Raw genomic sequence first — 14524 nt, 5'->3', positions numbered from 1 at the left:
ATCTCAGACTTAAGAGTCACCCATTTTTTCTACAGGTTAAGAAAAAAGGAGTACTTATATCCCCAAAATATGTATCACTGAAATCTCCTACTAAAATTATACTATAAATTTTTATACATTATCTGATTTGATTCTTATTAATTCCTAACAAATCTGAGATGTATGGCACATGCCCTTTTGGGGGGGGTGTACTTATTTTACACATAAAGAAAGTTAAGCTTGGATAAATTATGTAACTTGACCTTAGTTACATAACTTATTAAGCAGTAGAGCCAAGTCTCGACTCCAGGGCCACTGACTCCTAGTTATCCTAGGAGCTATGGACACACATAGATATCTACCTTACAGGAATTTGCAGTCCAGAGACATGCGGAAATACGAAATCAAAGATGAAAAGCCTAAAAGTACAGAGATCTCAAAGAATGTGGCAAATTATAAAGTTTATAGGACAGATTTGTGTTTCTTAACTTGTTACCAATGTATGACCTGAAGCTAGAGTTTCTGGAAGTGCAGCCTGTAATCTTATTAAAACATATTTCTCAGCTGCTTTTTAAGGCACATTCACATTCATGTCTCAGATTCACTGGTATAAACAATATCCAGAAAGAATTTAGGAAGGGAAGGTCAAACTGACTCATTTTTCTCTTTAAAATTCATCTAAACTATTTTCCGGTATTTTCTTTATATTACTTTTAAGAACGATGAAAGAATTCCATTCTAAATGCTACACAGAAAGTGGCTTTAAGTAGAAATGATACACTAGTTCTATACAACACCTCACTGTGAAATCCTAATTTATAAAAGTCTTGATAACCAATTTCATGTTTTAATAGCTGTCACAACAGCTTACTAACTTAATACTTTGCAGCCTATAAATCATGAATAAACAACATACACTGTCGAATTTATGAGCAAATTGATAATCTAAATATGATTATATTGCCACCTAGTGCTCAACTTTTAAAGTGTCATCATCACATAGGATTTGGGGGAAATAAACCAACAGTGCTGTTAGAGCCAACAGTTTCATGGTAGAAATGACAAAGCTTTTTTTAAAAAATTGGCCCTATTTTAGAGATCATTACCACTATCTTAAGGGTCACTGATGAGAAAGCCAATGACAAATCATAATACTTCATATGTCTAAAATAACAATCTTATAATTCAAATACAAGAGTCAATAAAACTATTACATAAGTAGTACTACAAACAGCTACAAAAAATTGGAAACAACCTAAATTATAGGAGAGACTAAATACTACACAACCATTCAAATACTGGGGAAAAATTAAACAGGACATCAAACACATAACAAATTGTATTTTCCAAAGTCAGCAGCAATAATATCTCCCATCCACATATTCTTCTGCAAAATGACCTTGTCACCCTCACACTGAGGTGGGGCTATTTCTCCTCCCCTTCCAAACTAACTGAGTCTTAGGGCTGCTTTGACTAATAGAAGGCAGAAGTGACCCTGTTCCAAGGCACAGCCCTTAACTACTTGAGTCCAGCTTCCATTCTCTCTCAAAACACTTACTCTTGGGATATTTCTCTTAGAAACCAACCACCATGTATGAAATATAACTACTCTAACACAACCATGGAGAAGCTTTAGAGGATGACCCATCTGCGTGGGGAGGTCAAGGAGCAGAAAGGCACCAAAATGCACGTGAAGAAAGCCGTTACAGGAGTGGATCCTCCCAGGTCCAGCCAGTGCCAAAACAATGGCCCAAGTGAGTCCTTCCCAAATTAATGACCAATAAAATTATGAGCAAAATGAAGTGGCTGTTATAAACCACTAAATTTTGAGGTGATCTGTCATGTAACTGAAACAGAAATTAGTTCCTGAAAGTATGATGTTGCTTTAAGAAAGTCCTAAAACATGTGGCACTGGTTTGAAGAGTGATTAGTGGGCCCAAGGAGCCTATGAATGAAGGATTGAAGGACAGTGAGAAAGTGTTATTAGAGACTAGAGAAAAGGTATTTTATATTACCTAAAACATATTTTTTGTACCATGAATTATTTCACTTAAAAAGATAATAGCGGACTTCCTAGGTGGCGCAGTGGTTGAGAATCCACCTGCCAATGCAGGGGACACGGGTTCGATCCCTGCTCCAGGAAGATCCCACATGCTGCAGAGTAACTAAGCCCGTGCGCCACAACCATTGAGCCTGCGATTTAGAGCCCGTGAGCCACAACTACTGTGCCCATGTGCTGCAACTACTGAAGCCCACGCACCTAGAGCCCGTGCTCGGCAACTAAAGAAGCCATGGCAATGAGGAGCCCACGCACCACAACGAAGAGCAGCCCCCACTCACCACAACTAAAAAGAAAGCCCACGCACAGCAAAAAAAACCCAACACAGAGAATAAAATAAATAAATTAATTAATCAAAAACAGATAATAGCAATGGGCTCTCCTACTTGATGACTCGATGACTCAGTTGAGAGGGATAACACATGGCTCTGAAGATGATAACTGAGCAGTATCTAGTCTTGGGTTTGAAATTAAGGAGAGTTAGTGACAATGGGCTGCCCTAAGTTTTAAGAACATATTAAATACTAATTAAGTACAGAGCTGCCCCAAAACAATTCTAAAAGACTTTGTTTCTAAAGTTGTCTGGTGATTATTTAAACAGAAAGCTGTTCAAAATGCTTATTCAATAAATGTTATAATCTAAAAACTTTCAGAAAAAGTAAAATTTCATGGCAAGTCCAATCAAACTATGTACACCAAGATTCTTTATTAGGAAACACATGATGATGTTGTCTAGATATAAATCTCTATGAACATCAATAACTCAAATATGAAAAAAGCCACAAATGTTATGCCCTCAATGGACTGCAGAATATCTGTCCAGCTTAATTTCTTCCCTATCTCCACAGTATTAGAGATAAAGGTTGAATTTCGCTAGCAACAAAGAGCATATGCCTTTAAACCAGCAAGATGATGCAAATCTAAATTCATTACTAATATATGACAATGATATACATTTGTGTATATACGTACATATGTATACATATTTTTAAAATTTAGACCCATGGAATGTCATGATCAATTAAACCATTTCAACATCATTTGATTGATGATATTCTCAGCAAAAGGGAACTTTCTTAGCAGACTCTTGCCTGCCTCCGCTTGTCTGGTCATGGAATAGATTCTTCACTTGCAGGACATCATATTACACATTTAACCACAATATCTGTGAATGAGGCTACTGTATATTTTAAAACAAGTGTTGTTATATTTTATGTCAGAAAAACCAGTATCACAAACATATTTCTATATACAGAAAAGCTTAGTCGGATTATATTTTAAAATTTTCAGGCCTTAAAATTTAGCCTAGTAGGTTTAGTTAGAATGATAAATAGTAGTTTCGATGCTGTTCAAGACTAATAACAAAACAAAACTAAGAGAAAATTCACTTCCTTTGGTTTGATATGGCAGAAAAAACACAAGTAAAAATTAAGGATTCCAAGCACAAAGAAGTGTGTAAGTCTTGAGAATCATATCTTCCTTCTCCAGCTGCTTAATTTTACCCAACTATCTTGCCAGTCAAAGTGGAAGTGAAGCTGACAGAAAGACTGGAAATATAATGCAGTATTTTTGCACTACTACTTTTCAAATGGCTACAGAAGTTAGGAGAGCCAAAAATCTGAAATTATCTTCAATCTTCTGTCTCTGTCTCACTCTTCTATATTATCAGTTCGATCTTAATACTCTGGAAGAATCAGAATGCTCTCCTTTAACTTAGGGGTCAGCAAACATTTTCTGCAAAGGGCTTTGTGGGTCAAGAGGCCAAACTGAGGATGTTACATAGCTACTTATATAAAAAGAGAAAAATCCACTAGTTTTTAATCAATGAAATTAAAGATATAATAATTGGGTACAATTTGTTGTAATACATTTCTACTACTGAGAAGAATAGAATTCTCTTTTGGGGGGATAACATTTCACTTAGAGTTCAAAGTTAGTGTTCCCTACCATCAAAATCAATTACAAATGTTCATCTGTCACTGCTTTGTTAACAAAATTTTATGTATTTCACTTTTAAAAATGTCTTTTTCACATGGACAAGTACTGTCAAATACTGATATTAATCCACAAGCATTTTTAATTGAGCATATTCACTGGTTGGAGAGCATTTATAGAACTTTATTAGATTCTTCTGATATTTGCCTTTTAACATGTTGTTACACTGTAATCACTTCCAACTGAACGTTAGGTGGAATCTCCTTAATTGCAGTTAAGCAGTTTTAAAATATGAAAATTTCCTTTGCACTTGCATCCAGGTCTGAAAAACACGCATTAAAATATAGTTTGAGTTTGAAAAATATATCCACTGCAAATTTGTGTGGGAACGAAAATCTTAGTTCTTGTTTTAACTTCTGACAGCAATGTAAGTATATAAAATATATTAAAACAATTTGACATTACTTGTGATTTAAATAATGTTAGTTGCTGTCAAACTGGCTTTACCACAGTGTAAACAACATGCAGGCACTGTTTTGCCTTGCAGTTCTAGACTGAATTCATTAATAAATATGAGCAAGTCTGCAGGAAAACCTAATTTCCGAAGCCATTTGTGTTTAATAGTAGTGGCTGATGGAGTATTGGCTCAGAAAAACTTCAGCCTTGGCCCTGAACAAAAAAACAAAACAAAGAAACACACACACGAAAACTCTGCCACTGCTAAGCTACCAAATTATTGTGTGGTAGGGCAAGTCAGGCTAGTTAGCTTCTATTTCTGACAAAAATTTATGGAACTGATGACAGTTACGTCCATAAGAGTGAATGAAATTCACCACTGACACTATTGGATCAATAACACATGATGGATTCAAACCTTTTCCACAACACACCTGATCAGTAATACAATGAAAAACTACAGACTTCAAAATTTTCCATTTACAATCTTTGTAAGTTTGTCCAACTAAGTATTCTGCCCTACACATTATTTTTAACACATCTTAGCGGATTCCACTTCAGGTTATACTGAACCAGTATTTTGGCAACTTATTTGGAAGCAGTTTCTCCTGTAGTTGTTCCATACAGCTGATTCATACAGTCTCTGCAAACTCTGCATTGACTCCCTGAATAAACAACTCAGCAGGATCAGTAGCACCTGTCCAGTCACCAAGAGTTTAGGAAAAATGCTTCAAATAAATCATGTTGATTTTTAATTTACTATTGATGTCACTCCCAACATCCTCAACTCTTCAAGCAACTGTTTCTGCTGAGGGGCTAACAGTCTTAAACAAGTTCATTGTCTCTGGCCACATTTCTTTAGCTACTACAATCAAACACGAATTAATTAACTCATCATTGGTAAACAGCTTTCCTGCTTGGCCTACAAATGAACCACTCAGAAACTTACTTTGGCTGCAGCCTTATTTTTATTCTTTTATTTTTGTAAAGAAATTCTGCTCTGATGAGATATTCCACTTTACTTTTTCTAAATTTTCTGACCACTGTTTTCCTGAGTTAGTAGTATTGTGATGAGTGCTTAGTCTGGTAATGTCAACTTTTGTTGTATTCTTCTGGCACATCTATAGTATCACTGCATAATAAACACAATGCTTTCCATCTAATTCATTAACAAATAACCTACGCTCCACTGTGCCTTAAAAAAATGACATTCACAGCTCACCTTTTTTTCTCATTTTGACATGATGTGTATGCAGTGGCAACAAAATAAATAAATTAATGCTGCGGTATGGAGATATGCCTGGCACTCAAAATGCTGTGGATTTATAACTGCACCACTGGGATTTGCAGTGCGATGAGCATGAGTATGATGTGATGGGAGCGCTACATATGGTTTCTGTTGCAACCACTAAATTCTGCTGTTGGAACATGAAAGCAGCCATAGACAATATATAAACAAATGAATGTGTTTATGCTCCAATAAAACTTTATTTATGGGTACTGATGTTTGAATTTGATAGTATTTTCATGTGTCCCCAAATATTATTCTGATTTTTTTCAATTAAAAAATGTAAAAGTCATTTTCAGCACACAGGCCATATAAAAACAGGTGACAGGTCAGTTTGCCAATCTCAGACTGAACTCATTTTATTACAAAAGGCAATGGCAGGATAGAAATTTGGCTTCCATGCAGACAGTGGAGCTAGACTGCCAAACTACCTAAACTTCAGGTTCTGCATCTCTAAAATGAAGACACCTCATAGGTTTCCCTAAGGATAAACTGAGTGAATCATAAGTCATTTAGAACTCTGTCTAGCATATAAGTATATTAACTGTTAATACTGCTGATTAGAATATAATTTCAAATGGACTCCAATTCCTATTAACAACTATGTATGATTTAAAACTCCCAATGGAGGTCTGAGGCAAGCAGCCTACTTGGATAAATATTATTACAGATGTCCTCCAAGCAAGACACTTCCACAGTATATCACCATCCATGTTTCTGTTATACTTCCCACAGTCCTACTACCAGTTTCATTCTTGAGAATCTCAAACTCCGAAGTAGTACTCCTTTTCTCAGGTGCTGGTGGCAACCCCACCATAAAAAAATTTTTTGAACAGACTATCTCTACCCTAAAGTTATACTAGATTAGTGAACAAGTAGAAATAAAAGTGAAATTTTAAGAAGTAGTACTTTTGGCAATAACATTTTCACACTACAAGCTCATAAATAATCATTCTACATGAGCAAATGAAAATTAAAACAAATTTTTTTTGAGGACTAACAGGCCTTAGATGAGACTCAGTACCTTTATAAAGATATACCTTTATTACTCCAAAATAAATCATGCTCATCTACCTTTATTACTCTGAAATAAATCATGTTTAAATATATAGAAGTCACAAAAGTTAGATTACACTTATTCATTATTTCATATGCACAAGAGTGCATCAAATGTTTAAGACTAAGGACTCAGGAGATGAAGGACTAAGGGCCTTTTCTTCTGTATCGGCTATCTCAATTTTAGATGTTCCATCCTACCCCATATTATGAAATATGTGTGTTTGTACAGACAATAAAATATGTTGTCTCTGAATTTTACTCTTACTTATTTCCTTTTTTCTAACTTTTTTGTTTTACAATAAATATGAATTACCTGTAGGGGAAAGAAGTCAAAATGTATTCATTAAGAAAGTCTGGAAAATGCATAAAAGCAAAGTGCCCAAAATATTGATTTCAGTTAAGACTGCTCACCTACGACCAGACCACATTCAGGACAGATCATATCACCAGCTCTGTAGTCTTCCACTAAGATCGCATCTGGATGGTTTGGACATGTGACTCTTGGAAGAGCATCCAAGCTAAATGAAAAAAAAAATTTTTTTTTAATATCCTCCTAACCAACATGCAACAAAGCACTAATCGTTCGGGGGGAAAAAAGAGGAGGGTTTTGAATACTTTTCCAATAAATTTATAATATACTTACATTTATAATACATTTAAACTAAATTTTCAAAGTACACTTCTAGTTAGGTGACTTTAAAGCCTAGCTAGTAATTAACAGATACCACTGGAATTTTTTTTTAAGAATAGTTACTGGTTTGCAGAATGGAAGGCTTTAAAATCTTAAATGGAAAACAAGTGTTTTTTCTTTTAACATGCAGGCTACTAAAATGTTTACAAATCTTGATTAGCACAGAAATGACTAGCTACCACAATAACGTGCAACATTTACATATAACCATCTGGGTTTGTAACCCTTGCCACTTATTTCTCTGGTCAGAGAATAAATTTCAAGTCTGTTTTTCTACTTGCTAGATACCTTAGTAATAAACTTAGAATAGTACACTGAACCTAAAAGGTATACAAACGAGGGTGGTAGATGTGGCTCTGCTGAATTTAAGACCTGATGATTTCACTTAGTCCACAACTAAGTTTGCTGGCATCCAAGAAATGGTTTCAAAAGCTACTTTTTAATCTATTTGTGATATTAATAATTTGTTAGATTATTTTACTTTGAAAATAAGGCAGTCTGGGAAAGACACATCAGCCTTAAATAACCTGACAGAATCAGTTCTAAAAAGCATCAAAGATATTTAACACAGATTTAATAATTATTTCTGTGAGTGTGGCCTTATAATCACAAATGTCTGGTATCACTGAAAATAAACCCTTTTTAAAAGTTCACCTGAAGTAATACAAAACAAGGTTATGTTTTGGCCATCACAAACATGCACATAAAAGACAACATCAAGCATTCTTAAAGTATGTAAATAGACATCTGTTCAGAATGTTAACTTTCAACATAGGTGATACCCACTGAAAAACTGATAAAATAATCCATATTCCCAAAATTTATATATTCAGGTCAACCAGAACACATCTTGGATCTTTTCATTGGGGAAATAGGGAATGGAGGTTTGCTTTATATTCATGCTTATTCCATAAATTTCTACTAGGAAAATATTTTAATAAATTATGACAAATAAAACAGTAAGAACTTAGTATAAATTATTTTAAAAACCTATGTCAAAATAAAGGAAAATATTAGTAGAGTAACAGTAATTACAAATGTGTAAAATGGGCATCCATGTGGCACACAGCATACAAAGGACTGATATATTTCACACTATTAAAAAATAGATGGAATATTGTGTGCGTGTATATGTACATAAAAATGATATGGAAACATCTCAAAGACATGCTAAGCGAAAAGAGTAAGGTAGGCATTTTACAGGAAACTGAAAAAAGTATGAACTACAGTTATATACAATAACATGAACAAATCTCAAAATGCTCATAAAAGAAACTAGACACAGAGGAATACATATGCATTTATATATAAAGTTTAAATATGGCAAAACATATCTATGGTTTTAGAAGTTAGGACGCGGTTATCTTTGGGAAGGGGTAATGATTGCGGGCATAAAGGAGGCTTCCAGGTGCTAGCTGTATTTGATTTCTAGACCTGGGTGGAAGCTATGTATATATGCTCACTTGCAATTGAGCTGTACACTTAAAATGTGTGTGCTAACTTCTCAAAAAAAGGTAAAAAGCAAAGTAGCATACAGTGTTTATATTAGACTACTTTTTGGAAAGATAAGTTAGGACTATATGCATGTGTTTGTTAAACCACAGAATCACTAAGAAAATAGCAAGAAACTGGTTACAATGACTGCTTTGGAGAAGAATTAAATGGTTAGGAGCTAGGTAAAGAAGGAAACTGCTTTTTCACTTTTCTTCTTGCTTTTGTATGATTTGCATGTGTTATCTTTCCAAAATAAAATGAAACTGTGCTCAAGCACTCAACTTTTAATGAAATTACCCACAAGGGTAAATACAAAAGAGGAACCGCAAGAAAGTGTGGGGTGGTGGTGGAAGTGAGAGAAACAAGAGGGAAGGAATGGAGTTCACCACCACCGACATTAAAACAACTCAGGCTGCCTAAGAAGCCACATAATCCCAAACTTCATTTATAGTTATCATTTATTGGGTGCCTACTATGTGTCTAGTATTATACATATATTATTAATCTTCTTTAGCAACTCTGCAAATTAAGCATAACCTCCATTTCAAAGATTATGCTCAGGGAATGATTTTCCTGAAGTCACAGAGCTAATAAGTGGTGGAGTTTAGATTTGAACTCACAACATTTGTGTTCTTCTCTGTGAAAACACCAAGCAATTTCACAGCCTAATAACTGTATATCCTCCTCAGGAGGAAAAAAACTAACGTGACAGAAATACTAACATTTACCTTGTTCTCACTGGTAGAAAAACTCAAGAAACAGACAACTACAATGACATATATTTAAAAGCTGGACATGCCCAGAAAAAATTTCAAAGAAATATTGCAAAGATTTTTTTTTTTTTAATGAAGAGAATAAAGACACACAAAGGAAATATATTCTTTTGGTAAAGAATCTATCAAGTGAATTTACTATATTTAACTACTACAACATTCCTTACAAACACCATTTCCTGTTCTATTATACACAAAAGCTGAGCCCAAATATGACCACTTTTACCTTTCAGATCTACTGCCATGAGAGAATATAAGTCACAGATACGTGTCTTTGGGAAGCTAGTTCTCCATTTACCTACAAGGAAGCCTTACCTGACAGCCACACCCAGATAGGATGATTGAGCATTCAATCATAGAATTACAATCAGTAAACAAGTCATTGGTTTTAAGCGTTGTGTCCAAGTAGTTTTAGCTAAGGCTGCCTCCTCCCCCCAACCTCTTAAAAATACAGTAACACAAAGCAGTAAGCCTGGGTAGTCACCAGAAAGGGCCTGGACTTCTCCAGCTTACTATTTTGTGATAACGGCTTTCATCAGGAATTCAATTCCAGAGATGATAACTGGTTCAGAAAAATTATGCCAGTTACCTTGCCTTCCAGAAGCTACAGAATTTAATTTGATACTTTTAATATATTATGAGTGAACTAGAGGCCAAGTATGATAACAGGAAATAGATATCCGAGACCCTACACTCTGTTCTAACACTAACCTCGGAAAAGTCAACACTGGCATGACTCAGTTTACACTTATGCAAAAATCCTAATATCTACCTCATAGTGCTCATAAGAGATATAATTAGGGTCTGCAAGCGTTTTTCAAGTCACAGGATTAAAGGCTGTCTCTAATAGTACTGCATCCATTTCCTGTATATATGAGCACATCACATTTTTAAAATACAATATTAAAGAGTGACTTCCCAGCATACGTAATTTTCTTCAGGTAAGATTTTCTTCAAGAGTATGCAGATGACATACTGCATACTCTTGAAGAAAACCTCTTAGAAGGGAACTTAATCAACTCTTCAGAAATGCCCTAGCTTCCACTTCAAAAGGCCTCGGGGGTGGCAATCAGTTTCCATCAGGCTTACCAATGCCGACGCCCGTAACTTTCTGTCAGATGGATAGGCACCTAGAACTAACCCTTTCCCGCTCTTTAGAAAGCAAGATTCACGGACCCTCAGGCTGGTTGACCCACAGATAGAAAAAACGAGCGTAGAAAAAATTAACAAGAAAAAAGGACGGATGAAATATCCGCAAAAGACGCGAGAACAGTAGCTGGGGACACACAGGAGCCCCTACACGGCGGTGCCTGGGTGAGAAAACGACCTAGGACGCTGGAGGAGAAACGCCGGCGGCTCGGTACCCCCTGCGACACCCCTGCCAGCCCTGCGTCTGGAAATGCCTTTGTCCGGGGCGCCCAGCCAGTCCGGCCGCCTCTCCCCGCAAGTCCTGGGCGTTTTGCCCGACGCGGGAGCGCTGACGGCCGCCTAGCAAGCCCCAGCACTCGCCGCCCGCACTTCAGCTGGCGGGGCTCGGCTCGACGTACTAACCGGCTGGTAGACGCCATCTTCACGGCCACTGCGGTTCCAGCTACAAGCGACAACGCACCCTCCGCAAACAGGAAGATACTGTGGCGACGAAACGCTGCGAGACTGGCTTTTATATGCGAGCCGCCCACGCAGTCGTAATAGGGCGCGGCTACGGGTCCGGAGAAAGGCCAAAAAAAGTGAGTTCCTGTGCGCCGCGTGCTTTGCGTTTTCTTATTTTCCTATTCAGTTTCGGTCATTTGCTATATAGCTGGGCGAATCGAGGAAGCTACCCAGGAAATCTTTCAAGGGCACCCTGCAAAGGGGCTACGCTAGAGATACCCTCAACTTTACTGAGTTAAAACACAAAGATAGCCCGGCTTCGTGGAGGGGGGTAAAGCCCCATCCCCGAGGGCTAACCACCCCTCCCCCCTCCCCGAGTCAGCTACTCCAATTCAAGCGCAATTCTTACTTGCCTAGAAGAGTGATTCCACCAAGGTGTTTGGAATAAAGAGAAATTCACTTAGGTCAGCTCGCATAGGTGTCAATTCAGGCTCTGTCATCAGCTAGCAGGCTGTGTCTTCGTAGGCATGTACCTTCTCGCTTTGGTGCAAGCGGTAATAGTATCTGCCTTGCATACCCTTTTAGAATTGGCAGGAGATGAAACAAAACCTTGTGAGAGCACTGTACACCGTGAGGCAGGGAGATGTGGGCCGTAACCTGACTGTTGTTTTCATGGTCTTTGCAAATTTGGCATAGCTGAAATATAAAGAACGTGGCAAAAATGGTTAGATACTGCAAAAAGTCCCTAGATTTATTAATTAGCCAAACTAATGTCAGAATAGTAATAAAATACTATTTTATTGCTATTACTACAGCAACACTAACACTACTTTGCTGACAAAAACCACCCTTGGACCTGTGGAAATCGGAGGGAAAGGGGCTCCCGGTTTCTATGGGGATGAGAACTTGGAATATAGTGGCTGCTTTGTTCTTTTGGGCATGGGACTTAAATGTCACTGAGCTCTCATTGTTTTCTTGAAAGGTGGGAAAGACTCCCTTCCTTAGGACGAACAAGAGGCAGAAGTTTAGGAACTGAAATCCAGGTGGGGATAGGAGAGGTTTTTTTTTTTTTTTCCTTTGGCCTTCCATGCTGTAATCCTGTAACTTAAAAACTTGACTGTACTTTTGTGGGGGCTTTTATCCGTCAATATCTGGTAAAGTTTCAAACTGCCAATTTATTTCAGCTGTGCCAAGTGCAACCAGGAAAGAGTTTGGGGGTGCTGCACCCCAATCCAGAAGGAAGTTTTCACAGTGGAGCACCTTGGCTTGGGAGAAGAAGAGGGAGAGGAGGAGGAAGGGAACTGGGCACCTCTTGAGAATCAAGATCAGGACCTACTAGCTAATGGTTTATGGTAGGCATTCAATAATGTTTGTGGAAGGAAGAAACCATCAGAGAAATTGAAACACCAGAGGAAGGAAGCTGGGCAATGGTTAAATTACTTGGGCCCCACCTGGAGCATCTCTGTCTGTCAAAACCTAGTTAAGATTTCTTTTATATTGAAATAGAAGCAGCTTAGGTAGGCCATTCCTCTTTTTGTTGTTAGTACAGCATTGGCAATTTATAAAGCATTTTCATCAACATTATCCCACTTAATCTTTATATCTGATCCTGAGATTGAAACATACATACACAGAGTTGGGGTTTTGTCACCTAGGAATCAATAACCCAGACTATCATTTACCAAAACTTCTGGTGTGTTAATATAAACATTTTTATTTAACTTAACTATATGGATTATTTAAAATTATTTATTTAAATCAATTATTTAAGCTAATTCATCTTTTTTAACTTAAAATTTTATTTTAAAAGTTTATATCACTACTGTGAAACCACAGCTTGATAGGTTATAGTTCTTCTCAAGTATAAAATGCTTTACATACCTAATAAATGATTTTTTTAAAGTTTGTGACCCAACTAGATATATACTTTAAATTTATTGAGATATAATTACATACCACAGAATTTACCTGTTTAAAAGTCAGTGATTTTTTAGTAATTTTACTGAGTTGTGCAACCCAGTTTTAGCAGATTTCCATCATCCTAGTAATATCACTCACGCCCATGTACAGTTAAGGCCCATTCCACTTCCAGCCCCAAAAATCACTCATCTACTTTCTGTCTCCGTAGATTTGCCTTTTCTGGACTTTTCACGTAAATGGAATCATATGATATGTTGTCTTTTACGTCTGACTTCTTCCGCTTGGCATAATGTTATGGCGGTTCATTAGATTTCCCTTGTGGCCTCACTTTTGGAAACATTAATATATAAGTGTCTGTTATAAAAGTGTCTGTATGGTGATATTGCAGAAGATGACAATTTCCTAATTTAATCAAGGTTTGACAAATATTTGGAAATTATGGAATATTTGAAATATGTCATATGATGTGTTCTGCTGGACTAGGAAGGATAGAGGATTCACTGAAATGTATGACCAGTTCTGACTGGGACTCTTTTGGAAATGAGATGAAATGCCTAAACTATTAGACAAACCTCATGTGCCTGGTGGCTAAGGGGCCATATGTATTACTTCTAGAAATGTGAGGCGTTTGTATTTTAATTTTTCAAATTTTTTGTGTGAAGATTTTCAAACACTAAAAATTAGAGAAAATAACATAGTGAATTCTCATATACCTATCATCCTAATTAAACAATTATCATGATTTTGCCAAATTTTTTTGTGTATCCTTTTCTTTCCTTTTTTTCCCTTTGCTAAAGTATTTTAAAAAACAAGGGCGGTATCATGGCGACCCAGAACCCCCCACCCCAAGAATATGAAAGTGATGATGATTCTTACGAAGTGTTGGATTTAACTGAGTATGCAAGAAGACACCACTGGTGGAATCGAATGGCCACAGTTCTGGACCTATGGTAGAAAAATAGTCAGTAGCCCCCCATATTGTAATGGGTGGAGTGAGTGGCTGGTGTGTGGGATTTTTGTTTCAGAAAGTTGGAAAACTTGCAGCAACTGGTGGTGGCTTTCTTCTCCTTCAGATTGCCAGTCACAGTGGCTATGTGCAGATTGACTGGAAGAGAGTTGAAAAAGATGTAAACAAAGCAAAAAGACAGATTAAGAAACGAGCAAATAAGGCAGCACCTTAAGTCAACAATATAATAGAAGAAGCAACAGAATTTGTCAAGCAGAACATTGTGATATCCAGTGGATCTGTGGGAGGCTTTTTGCTAGGCCTTGTATCTTAA

At 36.9% G+C, this 14524-nt stretch overlaps 1 protein-coding gene and 1 pseudogene across 1 annotated transcript in view; one reads left to right on the top strand and one right to left on the bottom strand.

The window, feature by feature from the left end:
* GTF2B (general transcription factor IIB) overlaps nucleotides 1-11363 on the bottom strand; it is a 30235-nt gene extending 18872 nt beyond the window's left edge. The window contains exons 1-2 of the mRNA XM_057713852.1: nucleotides 11286-11363; nucleotides 7188-7294 (exon numbers count right to left, since the gene is read on the bottom strand). Coding sequence (XP_057569835.1) covers nucleotides 7188-7294; nucleotides 11286-11302 — 124 coding nt within the window. The 5' untranslated portion in view covers nucleotides 11303-11363. The remainder of the gene's footprint in view (nucleotides 1-7187; nucleotides 7295-11285) is intronic.
* A 2703-nt stretch (nucleotides 11364-14066) lies between these two features.
* Nucleotides 14067-14524, top strand: LOC130839608 (FUN14 domain-containing protein 1-like; annotated as a pseudogene).

Source organism: Hippopotamus amphibius, chromosome 1 (genome assembly GCF_030028045.1).
Source record: "Hippopotamus amphibius kiboko isolate mHipAmp2 chromosome 1, mHipAmp2.hap2, whole genome shotgun sequence".
Taxonomy (NCBI): Eukaryota; Metazoa; Chordata; class Mammalia; order Artiodactyla; family Hippopotamidae; genus Hippopotamus; species Hippopotamus amphibius.
The sequence above is the reverse complement of the archived record's forward strand: the minus strand, read 5'-3'. Positions and strand labels throughout refer to the sequence as shown.